At 55.5% G+C, this 15490-nt stretch overlaps 1 protein-coding gene across 1 annotated transcript in view; it reads left to right on the plus strand.

Annotated features, from left to right (window-relative positions):
- IGF2R (insulin like growth factor 2 receptor) overlaps window positions 1-15490 on the plus strand; it is a gene marked incomplete at its 5' end in the record, with an annotated part of 98190 nt that overhangs the window by 71395 nt on the left and 11305 nt on the right. Inside the window, 12 exons of the mRNA XM_029943265.1 lie at window positions 1365-1501; window positions 2306-2496; window positions 4012-4138; window positions 5020-5139; window positions 5449-5705; window positions 6037-6255; window positions 8208-8357; window positions 10584-10745; window positions 11892-12099; window positions 12420-12566; window positions 13438-13672; window positions 14390-14598. Coding sequence (XP_029799125.1) covers window positions 1365-1501; window positions 2306-2496; window positions 4012-4138; window positions 5020-5139; window positions 5449-5705; window positions 6037-6255; window positions 8208-8357; window positions 10584-10745; window positions 11892-12099; window positions 12420-12566; window positions 13438-13672; window positions 14390-14598 — 2162 coding nt within the window. The remainder of the gene's footprint in view (window positions 1-1364; window positions 1502-2305; window positions 2497-4011; window positions 4139-5019; window positions 5140-5448; window positions 5706-6036; window positions 6256-8207; window positions 8358-10583; window positions 10746-11891; window positions 12100-12419; window positions 12567-13437; window positions 13673-14389; window positions 14599-15490) is intronic.

The following is a 15490-nucleotide window of genomic DNA, read 5'->3' on the forward strand; positions in this document are numbered from 1 at the left end:
TTTTCCAGCTGATGTTTCTTGAGCATTTTCATGTGAGACAAATTCATTTCTCCCTTCTAATGGGCGTGAACTTTCCTTCCGAGTAGATAGGCCTAATTGACACGGCTATTCTCTTTCTGCCATTTGAGACTCTCTTCTGCTTTCTGAGATTTGCATACAAGGAGTCTTATTTTTTTATTTGTTTTAGCATGAAACCTTTCACAGCAAATATTTTTATTCTCAGTTTTTAGTTTGTTTTTTTAAGTTTGTTTATTTCAAGAGAGGGAGAGTGCATGAGTGTGGGAGGGGCAGAGAGAAGGTCGAGAGGGAGAATTGCAAGCAGGCTCGGTGTCGTTAGCGCAGAGCCCAATGCAGGGCTTGATCCCATGCACCATGAGATCAGGGCCTGAGCCGAAACCAGGGGTCAGGTGCTCAACCAACTGAGCCACCCAGCTGCCCCCATACACGGTTTTTAAACGAATTAATGAAATCAAAGGAAAACAGAATAGTCCATTAAAACGGAAGTTTATACATGCATATATTGTAATGAATTTATGGCAGTGCAAAAATGCGTGGAAGGTCACCTTGTCAGGAAGGTTTTCTCTGACCGCAGCATCTAAAATCAATCTCCGTTCACCACCAGCCCCAAACCTCACATCCCCCTTTCCTGCTTTTTTCTCTTCATCTTTAATTGCCATCTGATATAGTATATACTTAAATTTTTATTTTGAAATTCTGTTTATAGTATTTTCCTTCTGGTAATTTCTGTAAATTTCATAAGACGAGTGGTTTTTATCCATTTTGTTCAATATAATACTCTCAGCTTAGCACCTGTCTTTTGAGTGAACGAATGAATGCTTCCATTCCTTGTCTTACCTGCCGAGTCCTCATGAAGTGTCGTCTGTGATCGCGTCTCTGTCTTCACCTGGACCTGGTGCGTCCCAGGGACAGAGCGAGTGTCTTGCTCGCCACTAATGCCGCGCTAGAGTGGGACTGGCTCTCAGTGACGGTGGTGTTTGGGATTTGTGTAGTAAGGAAACGTCCAGCCAGAGCAGAAGTGTCGACACCAGTTCATTTTTATTTCAGTGGCCGTTGGTCTCCTTGGGGTTGGGCAGCAGGTGGCTGGCCCGCCGTTTGTTCTTGTCCTCGCGCTGGCTTCAGCGTGGGGAGCACTTGCTTCTCAGGCTTGGTCTTTGCTCTCTTCTGGGGGAATACATGCCGAACAAGGTGGTGGGAGAGGTCCAGTGTGTAGTTCTGACCCGGGGTAGGATCAAAGTCCCAGGATGTCAGCCACAGAAAACGCCTTAGATCCCTGAGCCTTTCCAGACAGGGTGCTGTCCGTGCCGAGTGCAAGTGACCTGACGGCAGTGCTCTCTCCCCTCCAGAGACGGGGCTGGCAACACCATCGACCTCTCGTCGTTGGCAAGGTACAGTGACAACTGGGAAGCTGTCACGAGGACAGGGGCCACTGAGCACTACCTCATCAATGTCTGCAAGTCTCTGTCTCCCCAGGCTGGCTCAGGTGAGAGAGGACTCTTGGTGGGCTGATGGCTTGTGGTCAGTTTAGGGGAAGATCAAGCGGGAGCAGAATTCTTTGAAGGTGCATCACCTTGACACCATGTGAGTGCTTTGGCCATGAAGCAGCGGGAGGAATTATTTAAGGGTCTGATGACTGACTTCTGGGGTGGCCCAGGGATAAATCGGTGTTGAAGACTCTGCTGAGTACACTGTAACCAACCTCATAAAGGGATGGAGGTAGATGAAGATATGATCATGGTGGCAGACCAGTCTTCGTGGGGTAGGAGACACAGGGTGTGAGACAGAGATCGGGTGTGTGCCTTCTGTGTTTATTGAGAGGAGTGTGGGTGGGTGGTCCTCTGCGTCTCCTCGCTTCGTGTGGTTCTTAATCCAGGAAGTGGGTGCTAGTGCTTTACCCGGGCTAGGTGGCATGGGCGTTTCGGGGACTGGGAAATGGGTGGACTTCTTGGTGACTCTTAAAGATGGTATGCGAGTGTCGGCCATTAAAAATGCTCTGTTGGCTTAATGTAGGTGGTTCAGCTTCCTCATATTCGGGTTCAAAAATAACTCAGGCCGTGAAACTTGGGAATCTCCATGCACCCCACGTCTCCCCCGTTTCATCTACGGTAAAACAGCATGTCACAGAGAAGTCCTGTGATATCATTGTCGTCTCACTTAGGCAAAGGAGAAACAGATATTTTGAGTCACTGTGAGCATCAGATCTGTAGCGCGTCTGAGGTTATCTGCCTGACACATTCTAGACGGGAAAATCGCGGAAGGTAACCCTTAACCGTGGCTTGTCTCTCAGAGCCGTGCCCTCCAGAGGCTGCCGTGTGTCTCCTGGGCAGCTCCAAGCCTGTGAACCTCGGCCGGGTGAGGGACGGGCCGCAGTGGAAAGATGGCAGCACCATCCTGAAGTACGTGGATGGGGACTTGTGTCCAGACCAGATTCGGAAAAAGTCGACCACCCTCCGATTTACCTGCAGTGAGAGCCAAGTCGTAAGTGACACAGCTTCCTCAGCCCCCGATGCTCTGTGGGCGGGACTCCAAGGGCCAGCGAGACTGTCTCGTTTCCCGTGGGACGTGAGCGGGAAGGGGCTGAGGATGCCCCCGTAGGACAGCAGGAGCCAGCAGCCCTGTGCCAGCCCTGGGGCTCCCCTCTGGCTCTGGGATGCCCAACCTGGTAATTCTAGTTTCAGAATTAGTTGGTTCTTGTTAAAGTTTGGTTCCCCGAAGACCCCCCAAAGGCTGTAGAGAAAACCAGTATTTGAGAGCCCGCCCTCTGTCTTCGAGGCCGTGGCTTGGGAGAAGCAGAAGGTTAGACAGACTGCCCAGAGCAGCTCGGCCACTTCCTGGCTGTGCCACTTGCTTGATTACTTAACCATCCCTGGCTGTTTGCCCGCTAATAACGCGAGCTGTTCCCATCTTGCCAAATCGAAGTGAGTTGGAAGAGGTAGGAGGCGCCACCCCTCAAGGCTGGGGTGTGGCTGGGGCATGGCAGAGCGTTTCTGTGGCCCGTGCCCGTCGCTGATGGGCTGCTGTGTGTAGCCAAGCAGGTGTGGACTGAACGAGTGGTTTCTCTGGACTGTTTCTCACCGTGGAAACGTCTCCACGTGTGAGATTAAGATGAAGCCCCGGGTGCTCTTGTGTAAGATTGGGGTTGTGGCTAATTCAGGAGTAAAGTCAGGCCGGACCAGCCCACTCCGCGTGAGGACGGAGCGCCCACCCTCTGCAGCTCTTCGGCCGGCAGCGACAGGGGGAGATGGGAGCCCGGGAGCCGGAGGTCGGCCCTCGTTAGGGAGTAGCGGTCTCCTCAGGAAACTAGACACCTGAGCCGCTGGGACTGCACCCCTGGGCCCCAAGAGTCTCAGCTCTGTAACCGGGCAGAGGCTCGGGGCCGAGAAGAGAGCTGGTGGACACGCGGCGGGAGAGGCGGGGGTGGTCCTCGAGGGGCTGTGCCCTGTGCTGAGGCGTGGGCTGTGGCCAGGCAGCAGAGCTGTCGGGTTTATCCAGAAAGGCTGGGTTGCTGGACCATTGCTAGCAGTTCTGTGGTGGACAGGAAGCGTTGGGACACGTGGAGGATTGATAGAATAAATGACTACTAGTTCTTCAGGTGTTTTTTGTTGTTTTGTTGTCTATGATAACAGATTTTGAGGTCCTTTACTTTTCAGAATGTTATTAGCCATTTACTCTTTCCTGACTCCGCAGAGCCCTTCAAGCCTCCTCTCCCACCTGGCCTCAGTGCCTCCTCCCCGGCCTCAGCTGTGCGAGAATCTCCCCGGTCCCCCGTGTGGATTTCCGGCTCTGAGTTGTCTCACTTACCCGTGCGTGTGAAGCCCCTAGTGAGATCCCAGGAGCAGATCTTGACCCTTTGCTTTTCCTAAATGTGCCCTCGCTCCACACAGACGTCGCCACACACCCTACGTGGTGTCCTGCAGAGAAGCTGCCATCGGCGTAAGTGGACGTTTTGTAGAAAATGAGCCTTGTTGGCAGCGCTCTGTCCTTTGCCCTCAGAACTCCAGGCCCATGTTCATCAGTGCGGTGGAGGACTGCGAGTACACCTTCTCCTGGCCCACAGCCGCCGCCTGTCCTGTGAGGAGCAACGTGCACGACAACTGCCAGGTCACCAACCCGGCCACGGGTGAGGGTCGCCGCCGCTTACCCGCCCCCAGGGAGGGATGCTGCTGGTCACCCGCCCTTCCCCCCCCAGGGAGGGACACCGCCGGTTACCCGCCCCACAGGGAGGGATGCTGCTGGTCACCCGCCCTTCCCCCCCAGGGAGGGACACCGCCAGTCACCCGCCCCCACAGGGAGGGGTGCTGCTGGTCACCTGCCCCCACAGGGAAGGACACCTCCAGCCGCCAGTGCCCTAGTGGGGGAGCCAACGTGAAGCAGGGTACAAGATGGCCTTGAGCAGCAGCGTTCTGTCCTGTGTGCTTGTGTGTACATGGTGTCTTGGCTCCACCCACTCATGTCTACTTGGAGCTGTCCTTGGGCGGAGAAGAGACGGGCCCCTGTCCCTGAGAGCTGTGCTGTGTGTAGCTCCTGTTTCCGGGGTGCCCTCACATCCACTGTAGGCTCGTGGACTCGTTAGGGTCAGTTCCCTTGTTGACCTTCCAGTGGAAACGTGAGGCCAGCTAGGAGACCTCGACTGAACGTCCGTGCTGACGGCCCAGGGAGGGGCGGGTTTGTTGGCAGCTGGAGGGGTGCCATCAGGACCCCCCTCCCCTGAATCCCACCAGAATCCCAGTGGTTGCTGTGGCCCAGCCAGTGGGGGGCGGGGAGGCTGTGGAGCCTCCATCTTCTGGGTCAGGAGGAGCCATCTCATAAACCTGGGGACTGCAGCCTGGTGATCTAGCCTCGCCAGCCAGGAGCACTCTTCGGGCCGTTTCCGGAACGAGGTGGGGGGTCGAGGGGGCTCACGGGCAAGACGTCAGAAGCCCCGATGGCCACCGTGATGTGTGTGAGCACGCTGGCAGTCCACACGTCCCGGCGTCACTGTGTCTGTCCCCTCCCTTGCAGGACATCTGTTTGACCTGAGCTCCTTGAGTGGCAAATCCGGGCACACGGCCGCGTACAGCGAGAAGGGGCTTGTGTACATCAGCGTGTGCGGGGAGAACGAGAACTGCCCCCCGGGCGTGGGTAAGTGCCGCGGGTCACCTGGCTGGCCTGCCCGGAGGCTGTTGTGGCCCCACGCACTCGTGCCGGAAGAGAGGAGTAGATCCGAGGATCGGTCACCTTCTCTGCTGTAACAGTTGGCTCTCGGGGAAACATGGGGCCACGTGACAGAATGTTAGTGCCACGACAGCTGCCAAAACCACACTGGACGCTCGGAATTCCGAGTGTTAGCTCTGAACGTGGGAGTCTGGGTCTGCAGCAGGAGGTCCTCGGAAGACTGGTCGTCTGAATCCCTAATCGTGTGTGTTTCCTCCCCCTCCACATCTGGCGCAGGGGCCTGCTTTGGGCAGACCAGGATCAGCGTGGGCAAGGCGAACAAGAGGCTGACGTACGTGGATCAGGTCTTACGGCTGGTGTATGAGGACGGGTCCCCCTGTCCGTCCAAGTCCAGCCTCACCTATAAGAGCGTCATCAGCTTTGTGTGCAGGCCGGAGGTCGGGCCCACCAACCGGCCCATGCTCATCTCTCTCGACAAGCAGACGTGCACACTCTTCATTTCCTGGCACACGCCTCTGGCCTGCGAGCAGGTGGTGAGTGTGGGGCTGGGCACCAGTGGCCCCTGAGAAATGCTTGCCTGACACCCGAGAGTGCCCACAGCCCAGGGGCCCGGTCCCGTCCCCAGTCCCGCTGCAGCGCACTGACCCCCGGTCCCCCCGCCCCCCGCGGGTACCCAGCATCGTTTATCCACCCATGGTGGCCGCGACCATGGATAGTTGAAGGTACCCAGTGTTCTGTAACCAAGAGTTTGGGGACGTCGATCCACCTTTCCTGCGTTTCCAGTTTCTGAATTCCTGTGGGTGACTTAGTGGTGATCAGGAGACCGTCCCTGCAGACTCCAGCGAGGTCTCCCCTGTTTGACAGACGGAATGCTCGGTGAGGAACGGAAGCTCCATCATCGACCTGTCCCCCCTCATCCACCGCACGGGGGGCTACGAGGCCTACGACGAGAGCGAGGACGACACCTCTGACACCGGCCCCGACTTCTACATCAACATCTGCCAGCCGCTGAACCCCATGCACGGGGTGCCCTGTCCCGCCGGGGCAGCTGTGTGCAAGGTCCCCGTGGATGGCGCCCCCATAGTGAGTATGGGAAGTGCAGGGAGGAAGCAAGCCCTGCGAGGGTTTGAACAGTAACTGCGTGTCGTGGTTCCTGCTTCCGGGGGGACGTTACTCACGCAGTGGGAACGGAGAGACGAGCGGGGGCTGCGTGTGTTCGGGGACCAGAAGGGGAAGATGAACTAACATAAGGACCTGGGCGCTGAGCTGTCGGCTGATGGTGGCGGCCAGCAGGTCTCCGAGCCGTGGGAGAAAATGTGAACACGTGAATAGATAGGCTTCTTCTGTCATGTTCGGAGTCTCCAGGGCGACCCCGATCCAGAAACTTCTATGGAAAGTGGCAAGAAAGAACCTAAAGAGAGCTTGGCCTCTTTCTTTGAAATGCACGTCTTGTGTGAAGAATGAGCTTGTGAGATGGGGGCATGAATTTCTTTGGGAGATGCATTAATCAGGGCAAGAGCAGGTTTGCTAATTGCTAGATACTCTGCCTTGAAAGTTTTGGTCTCATACTAGTGCTTTTTAGTATAGCTGTGGTTTTCTAAAAATTTCTTGCATGAATTATCTTCATGTTTTATCAAATCCTTGCTACTTTTCTTTTGATGTTTACTTTTGAGAGAGAGCAAGTGGGAGATGGGCAGAGAGAGGGAGACAGAGAATCCCAAGCAGGCTCTGCGGAGCATGACATGGGGCTCAAACTCAAGAACCGTGAGATCATGACCTGAGCCGAAATTAAGAGTCGGACACTCAACTGCCTGAGCCACCCAGGCACCCCTATTGCTACGTTTTTCTATTTGAGATGCATCTTCAAAGGGTTGGTTTCTATACTTCTATCTGTATGCTTTACATAGTGGGTCCTGTTGTAAGATATGTAAATATCCTTTTAAAAACGGACACCATCTGCAGCGTTGGCAGAGAGAAGAATGGGGAGCCGGTGGGGGAGATTGGCCACGATGTGAACTTAACAAAGTCCATAGCTCTGTGAGAAACTCTGGGCCTGGGCGAACCACATCTTAGTGGCGAGCGCTTCGGTACCATCCTGCCCAACAGTGCAGATCGGTACCCTCGATGTGAGTCACCTTCTGAGAGCTCGGATCTGCTGTGTTCTCTTGCCTGGCGACCCTTTTTCGGATATTCAGAATTGTAGTAAGTTCGCTACTTGGAGCAGGAGTTATGGCCTGAACGTGCTTCATGGTGATGAATGAGAGCATCGCAACTCACACGCACACACACGCGCACACACGCGCACACACACGCACACACACACGCACACACACGCACACACACACGCACACACACGCACACACACCACACACATACACTCCGTTCCTGGCTCTTCAGCTTTCTGTCATTCTTGTGTTTATTTGCTCCGAAGTTTTTATTGAGCAGCCAGTGTGTGTCAGATGTGCCGTGCTGAGCTCGACCGTGTCATGGGGAATGAGCCGGTGCCCTCCCCGAGGACGTGCCAAGGGGCACTGCCAAGGAAGCGGGCAATCCCAGTGCGGAGCTGGTGTGAGATGAGTGAGCGGGGGGCGGATACCTGGGCTCCTGCCGGTGCTGTCACTGGGCAGCATTCCTGGTGTGACTGGAGAGAGAAATTCTTGGTGCCTGGAATCTTTGAAAACTGACTGTGATTAGAAGTAGAATCATCAGGGGGCACCTGGGTGGCTCAATTGGTTGAGTGACCGACTTCAGCTCAGGTCACGATCTCGCCGTTTGTGGGTTCGAGCCCCGCATCAGGCTCTGTGCTGACAGCTCAGAGCCTGGAGCCTGCTTTGAACTCTGTGTCTCCCTCTCTGTCCCTTGACAGAGACAGGTCTGTCCCTTGTCTCACGACTTGTCAAGTGAGTTGCTGTTAACCAACTTTCTTTCGATGCTGCTCAGTTTCGAAGCAGATGAGCTATTATTTTTGCAGTTTCTTACTCCGCTAACATGGGGAGCAGTTTCCTAACACGTTGTTTGCTTTCTTCTTTGCTCAGGATATCGGTCGAGTCACGGGACCTCCAATGCTCAACCCCATCGCTAACGAAGTGTACTTGAATTTTGAAAGTAGTACTCCCTGCTTAGCAGACAAGCACTTCAACTACACCTCCCTGATCGTGTTTCACTGTAAGAGAGGCGTGAGCATGGTAAGTGTGCCCCTGGTCGCATCTGGGGGCTCGAGCGGGGACTCCAGTCCGAGAGCATGCTGCAGAGCTAAGGATGCCCTTCTGGAGAACGGGCGCTGTCGTGCGTACGTCAGCAGTGCCCCGGATAACTTAAACCCGTTGATTTAACAATGAATAAGCCCATCCTGAATGAATAGGGCAGACTGCCCAGCGAGCCCGCTGTGATTTAAAAACTCCAAGTGCTTTTGAGCCGAGGCATGTCATTCAGCGTGGCCCATGAGTGGGTAAATGCGTCAGCTTCCTTCTTCCTTTTGGAGAGCAGTAACATTAGTGATTTTATTCTTATCCGGAAGTCAGACTTTCAGTAGCTGTAATCATTCAGGAAGCCACCCAAAATTTAGAAGTTAGCAAACCTAAGAAGACCTTCGGAATCAGAACAGCCTTAGCAAAGTTGTAGGTGTTTATCGATTTGTTTTACACGCATTTAAAAACGAGACTGGCTTGCCCGAGTACCGTTTTGTCACACAGGGTTTTGTACACATTTGCTATCGACTTCTCTGTGTGAATAGGAGATAAATGGGCCAATCACGGCCTCCATCACAGCGACTCAGAGCCGTTGGGGGACAGAACCTGATCCCACAGCCCTGAGTGGCCGCTGAGACCCCCCCTCCCCCTCCCCACCCCTCTGCTCAGGTGGAGAGCTCTCTGCTGTAGGCAGCCCGGCCCCATAGCCCCTCGTCTGTGCCTCTGGCGTCTGTAGACCTCGGAAAACGACAATCATCTCACAGGCAGGGGCAGAGGCTACTTGAGGTCTTTGTCCACCAAAGGAAAATGTCAACACTTTCCTGCAGAAATATTAATGTGCTTGATTGTAGTTCTGTGGGGGGGGGGCGTATAGAAATAAGGGTCTCAAATTTCTTCTTAAACTCTTGAAGCTGATGTATTATAAAGCTCATCTGGGCCAGGGAGCTCAGGTAATGGATGATGGTTCTGGAATGTGTCTTGTAAACTCGGTAGGATACCTTTCTGACTTCTCAGCCAGGAGCAGGTTTCTAAGGAAAAGCGCTCTGGCTGCTGGGTAGGGATTTCAACGGTGGTAGGAAGTGACGTGGCAGCAGCCTGACACCTGATGGGGAGGGACAGTGGGGAGGGGAGGAAGCAAACGTCACCACCTGGGTCCTCTCCGTAGGGTGCCTCAAAGCACAGCAGAGCCCTGGGACATGTCCCTGTCTGTCCACAGATAGTCCTGCCGTCAGGGTGGTCCCTAGTGATCAAGGCCGGGCAGAGCCCTGAGCAGCACAGTCAGTCCATTGATCTCTTTACGCTGCATCTTGCGTTTAGGAGGGTGTGTGGGTGTGTCGCCAGGCGTCTGGGCACAGCTGTGAGGGCAGCAGGCAACGTGGCTTAATCTGTAGAAAGGCCTCCATTTTTGGCCATGTTGCATTCTTCAGAGGGGACTGGTCTTCTGAAGATCCGCGTCTCCCGAGGAACCCCGGTTACGTCACATGCCCGTGTGATGGCTGCTGCTGCTAAACGCACACGCGTGGTCCGGCGCGCACGGCGCGCCCCCTGATGGCCTGAGCAGCAGCGTGGGGACAGTGAGCCCCGCTTACTGGGATTTAGAAACTAAACGTACGATCGATTTTAGGAAGATCTTTAAGAGATTTTCTTCCCCTGTGGCTTTTATCTTTCATGGGAATACTTTTTCCACTTAAGTTCGTAGAAAAACAGATGCTTGGCAGTCCTGGAAACTGAGGCTGCGGACCAGCTGCCCCATCGTGTTCTAGCAGCTGTTGCTGAGCGAGGGGGGTATAGACCCTCGGTTCAGGACACCGCAGCTCAGCCCTTACGGTGAAAATCCTCTGTTTGTATGCACACACGGGGCAGAGACCCTGCCCGCTGGTGCTCGGAGCACCTCCCGCTCTGGTTCACACCCTCCTGTGCCGGGACATCGAAGGACTGTCAGCGGGACGTGAGACTGTCTCACAGTGCAGGGTGATGTCCTGGAGGTCGAGAGGGGGCCTGTGTGTGGGGGTGGGGCTGCCCGGTGGTGCTGGGGGCTCAGTCATGGTCCCTCGAAGCTGGTGATGGCCACCGCCCTCCTGCCTGGAGCGAGGCCACCGCAGGTCACCGAGAGCACCCAGTGGCCCCACGGCCGGTCTGCCGGGGTTTCTGTCTGGTGCTGGCTGGGGCGCAGAGCCGTGTGGGGACGCTGTACTTAACCCACATGGGTTTCCTTTCGAACAGGGGGTCCCCATGCTGCTGAGGACCAGTGACTGTGACTTCGTGTTTGGGTGGGAGACCCCGCTGGTGTGTCCTGACGAGGTGCGGGTGGATGGCTGCGCCCTGACGGATGAGCAGCTGCACTACAGCTTCAACCTGTCCAGTCTGTCCGGGATCCCCTTCAAGGTAACGCCGCTCACCCAGAGCCCGGCGTCTCAGGGACCTGGGGCCAGGGCTCCTTCTGAGAGCCGCTTGTGGTTTAGGTCATGGGACACCGGTGGCCACTGAGACACAGTGTGTTGGGTGGGGGGTAAAGGGCTCAGCCCCGCTCCTGGATGCACGAGGTCAGCCCGTTGGGGATTCTAGATCGTGTAGGGAGCCAGTCACAGGTGACACTGGAGTCGTGCCCCGTGGTTCAGAGTGCCAGTCTTTAGGGCTTTGTAAAGATTTAAATGACACAGTGAGGATTAGGAGGCTGCTTGGGGATGTGCATGTGCCCACCAAGGGACAGGGCCAGGTGTAGTGTACCCAGCAGAGGCCACGTGGAATTCCCTCTTGTCTCCCCGCAACCTGGCTTTAAGATAAAGAGGCAGCTATTTCACTGACCACAGAGGGAGCTAGGATGTCCCTCTGCATTTGCGTGGGGTGGGGGAGGGGCGGCTCATCTTACCCTTGGCCTGTGTGTCGTGGACCATGACGTCGATGAGGCCATTGGTGTCTTGGGTCACTGGTGTTTGGGGGACCGTGCATCTCTAGGCCTGGGATCTAGGTGTTACTGAGCTCTATACTGAGGACCATGCCCACCAGCTCCTGGCACCTCCCCGGGATGGATGGTGGCTGGTGGGCAGTGAGCCCAGGTGCCAGGGCCCTGGCTCCTGTGACGGAGACCTCGCTGAGGTGTGACAGGTGTGCAGCAGGAGCGGGGACGGCAAGGTACATGTTCAGTTATGCTGGGTCCACTTTCTGGTCATTAGCTCAGTCCTCGCCACTCCTGTGTTCCGGGCAGGGAACTGGCCTTCGGGAGGGGCATCGGCAGCCTGTGGTCTTGTGGATGGTTCTTGCCAGGGGCCTGGCTGCAGAGCACAGCCAGCTGTGTGCAGGGGAGGCAGAAGGCTGGGCCTGGGGGTGGGAGGCAGAGGCGGGTCCTTCCAGTGGCTGGGGGGAGCTGTGCAGACACGGGTGGGGACCGGAGAGGAGGAAGGTGGGCGCCCAGGCACTCACGTGCAGCCTGCAGGCAGCCCCTGCTTTCCGGCACGAGTGCACCTCCCTGCAGCGATGGCTTCTCTCTGTCTCGAGACCGGCTGACGGCCACCCCTGGTGTTGTCTGTGCAGGTGACCCGGGACTCACGCACCTATAGTGTGGGGGTGTGCACCGTGGCGGCAGGCCCGGAGCAAGGGGGCTGTAAGGACGGAGGTGTCTGCCTGCTTTCTGGGACCAAGGGTGCATCTTTCGGACGCCTGGCATCAATGAGGCTGGATTACAGGCACCAGGATGAAGCCGTCATTTTAAGTTACGCCAACGGAGACAATTGTCCTCCAGGTAAACCTTCACAGCAGGGTACGTCTGTCCATGATGTCAGACCCGGTAGCAGGAGGAAACTGAGGCATGAAGCTCCAGGTGCCGTGAGTGCTGACCCTGGTTTGGACCACGCAGCGCTTCACCCAGGCGGCCCCAAGTTCGAGCGCTCCGGCTTTGAACACGCTCTGGCCTCGCACCTTGTGGTCCTGATGTTGGTTTAGGGCGACTGCTCTCGTCAGGGGTCCTTTTGAGCGTCCCCGGGTGACTGCGCCCAGCAAGAAAGGTAGAGCCGAGGTCATGCTGCTGACCAGAGTCACACAGGTGTTCCTCCTTTTTTCCAGAAACCGAGGAAGGTGACCCCTGTGTGTTCCCCTTCACATTCAACGGGAAGAGCTATGAGGAGTGCATTCTGGAGGGCAGGGCGAAGCTCTGGTGCTCCACCACCGCAGACTACGACAGGGACCACGAGTGGGGCTTCTGCAGACACTGTACGTGGCGGCGCACACGTCCGGGCCCAGGCTGCCCCGCAGCCGGTGTCCTTCCCGGGTCATGCCTACACCTTTGTAGACGTCCAAGTTAATGCAGAAATTCTGCTGCATATAGTTTTTCCACATTGGCCTGTCTCCTGTAGAGAAAGAACATGCTGAGCTGCGCCAGGGGCCCTGTCACATGATCAGGCCCCGGCCACAGTAGGGCAGAGTTGACCTGCGGTGCCAGGTGGCCAGCGAGGCCCGCTCACAGGCTCCGGGGGTCTGGGGCTTTGGGCCGGTTCTCAGCACTGATGACGCACATTCATGCCTCACTAGAATCGCACTTGTCACAGGTGGCAGGCGAGTAATCCAGAACAGAGGGGGCTCGTCTGGGGGCTCTCTGCTGGGGGGTGGGCTCAGGCGATGCTTGGAGCCCAGGGATGTGGGTCCCTGCTCCTGTGTGAGGCACAGGTGTGAGTTTTCAAGGGAAGTGATGAGAAAACGCATAAAAAATTAATTGTTGTAAGTGATCCAGACAAGCATCGATAAAGAGAGTGTTAGGTGTGGAATTCACAGGGGACTCCTACAGTTTTGTTTTGAGGCTTATTGTGACGGGTTCCTCCTGGTCTGCGAGGTGACACGTCGTTAGGTAGTGACAGCTGTCTCATTGCTGTTTTTTTTCATTCTCACCCACATGTGATCGGACATGGGGCACCCGTCCACAAGGAATTGAGCTTGGGCTGCAGGGTCGTGAAACGCAGGAAGGGCCCTGTCCCTTGCCCGAGGGCCTTGGCCTGTTTTGGGTCGGGGTCCAGGTGGAGGGAGTAGCATGGGCTCTGCCCGTGGCGCGTGGGCTGCAGGCTGAGTTCTCCTGCCTGTTGCCCCCCAGCAAACAGCCACCGGACGTCCTCCATCATCTTCAAGTGTGACGAGGATGCTGATATCGGGAGGCCACAGGTCTTCAGTGAAGTTCGTGGCTGTGAGGTGACATTCGAGTGGAAAACGAAAGTTGTCTGTCCTCCAAAGAGGATGGAGTGCAAGTTCATCCAGAAGCACAGGACCTACGACTTGAGGCTGCTGTCCTCGCTCACCGGGTCCTGGCTCTTTGTGCACGAAGGAGTCTCGTGAGTCCCCGCCACCTCGTCAGCTGTGACTGTCTCTCGGGCCCGATGGCAGTGGGCTCATGGCCGTGCACCTCCGTGTCCCCCCAGAGCTGGGGCTGCCGTGTAATTTGGTGCTCGTGGTGGCTTCAACACCCCTGGGCCCTAGGGAGCAGCCTGCTGGTGCTGGCTGCTTTGCAAGGCAGAGGTGGACAGAGAGGGAGCCTTTAGGACCGGAAGCTGGCCATCAGCAGTTGGCTGGACAGAGTCTCAATTGGCATCATGTTCGAGAGGGGCCTCTGTCTGCTGCTGGGGATATGGAGGGGGGGGCGCATTGATTTTCTCAGCTCTTTGCACGGACCCCTTGAGGCGTGTGGGTCCTGAGGTTCATGAGCCATGGTGGCTGCTCTGTGCACGGCGCCCGCTCTGCTGAGCACCCCCAGATCAGGAAGTCCTCAGCCTGGGGCAGGGGCGTGGACTTGAGCCGAAGCGGGTCCCAGGTCAAAAGCCCTTCTAAACCTCCCTGTCTCAGGGTCCATCCCCACTGGCCTGGTTGACATGCTCCCATTTTCAGTAGCCGGTACTCTCCTTTCTTCATTTGAAAATGTGTCTCAGTGCCCCCAGAGTACTTGCTTATCACAGCGGGTACTGTTGCTGAAAGGTGTGGGCATGGCTGCACCCCAGTGCGGCAGGGCAGACTGACCTTGCTCCCCTACCCCCTCCCCGTGGGTCATCTTACAGGTACTACATAAACCTGTGTCAGAAGATCTATAAAGGGCCGCTCGACTGTTCGGACAGAGCCAGCATCTGCAAGAAGAGTGCCACTGGCGTCGTCCAGGTCTTGGGGCTCGTTCACACACAGAAGCTGGATGTCATAGGTAAGGCCCTGGGGCCTTGTGCACGGTCACAGGCGTCTCATCAGAGATGGGAAGGAGAAGGCGTCCTTGTAGGTCAGGAGGCTCTGCACGGGCTTTGGCTGACAGTGCCCGATACTATTCCCAGTGATGGTTTCTCAAGCATCTTGGTAGCTCCTGGGACGTGAGAACAAGTCCTGCTTTGTATCTCTGAGGTGGCCGGTCCTGGCAGATGTGCTCAGAGAGCTTAGCTCTTGGGAAAATACTTCCCCACCCAAGATGGTCGCAGCTGTCAAGGCCCCGCCCACACGTGACATCATAGTAGTTAAGGCCCCCCGCTGTTCCCCTGCTCCCGCTCAGGGCTGAGCAGTCTCCCTGTGCGTGTGCAAGCATTTATTCGGGAAACAGATACACAAGAACTTGGTAAAGATAAAAATGAAAAAAATTATCTTTATTTATTTATTATTACTTTTTAAATATTTGTTTATTTTTGAGATAGTGCCAACAAGTAAAGAGAGAGAGACAGATCATCCCATGTGGGCTCCTCCCTGGTAGCAGGGAGCCTGATGCAGGGCTTGAACTCTCAAGTGGGAGATCACAACCTGAGCCAAAGTCCGATGTTCAACCAACTAAGCCACCCAGCGACCCCCAAATCATCTTTTAAAAAAAAAGTGTTAAATTTTGATATATACATTTTCCCAGACTTTCTACCTATTTGTCATAAACTTTAAAATAGTTTTATGAAAGTAGGCTCATAGAATACATTCAGGGTTTTTCACTTAGTAATGTAACCATAGTTGGGTATCAGTGAAAATATACATTTTAATGACCTTAATATTTTATTTTTTTAATTTTTTGGGCAGCAAAACATCTGTTAGAAAGGTATTTTCTTTTTCTTTTATAGTTTATTGTCAAGTTGGTTTCCACAGGACACCCAGTGCTCTTCCCAACAAGTGCCCGCCTCCCTTGCCCAACCCCCTGCTTCCCC

This window comes from Suricata suricatta, chromosome 7, assembly GCF_006229205.1.
Source record: "Suricata suricatta isolate VVHF042 chromosome 7, meerkat_22Aug2017_6uvM2_HiC, whole genome shotgun sequence".
Classification (NCBI taxonomy): Eukaryota; Metazoa; Chordata; class Mammalia; order Carnivora; family Herpestidae; genus Suricata; species Suricata suricatta.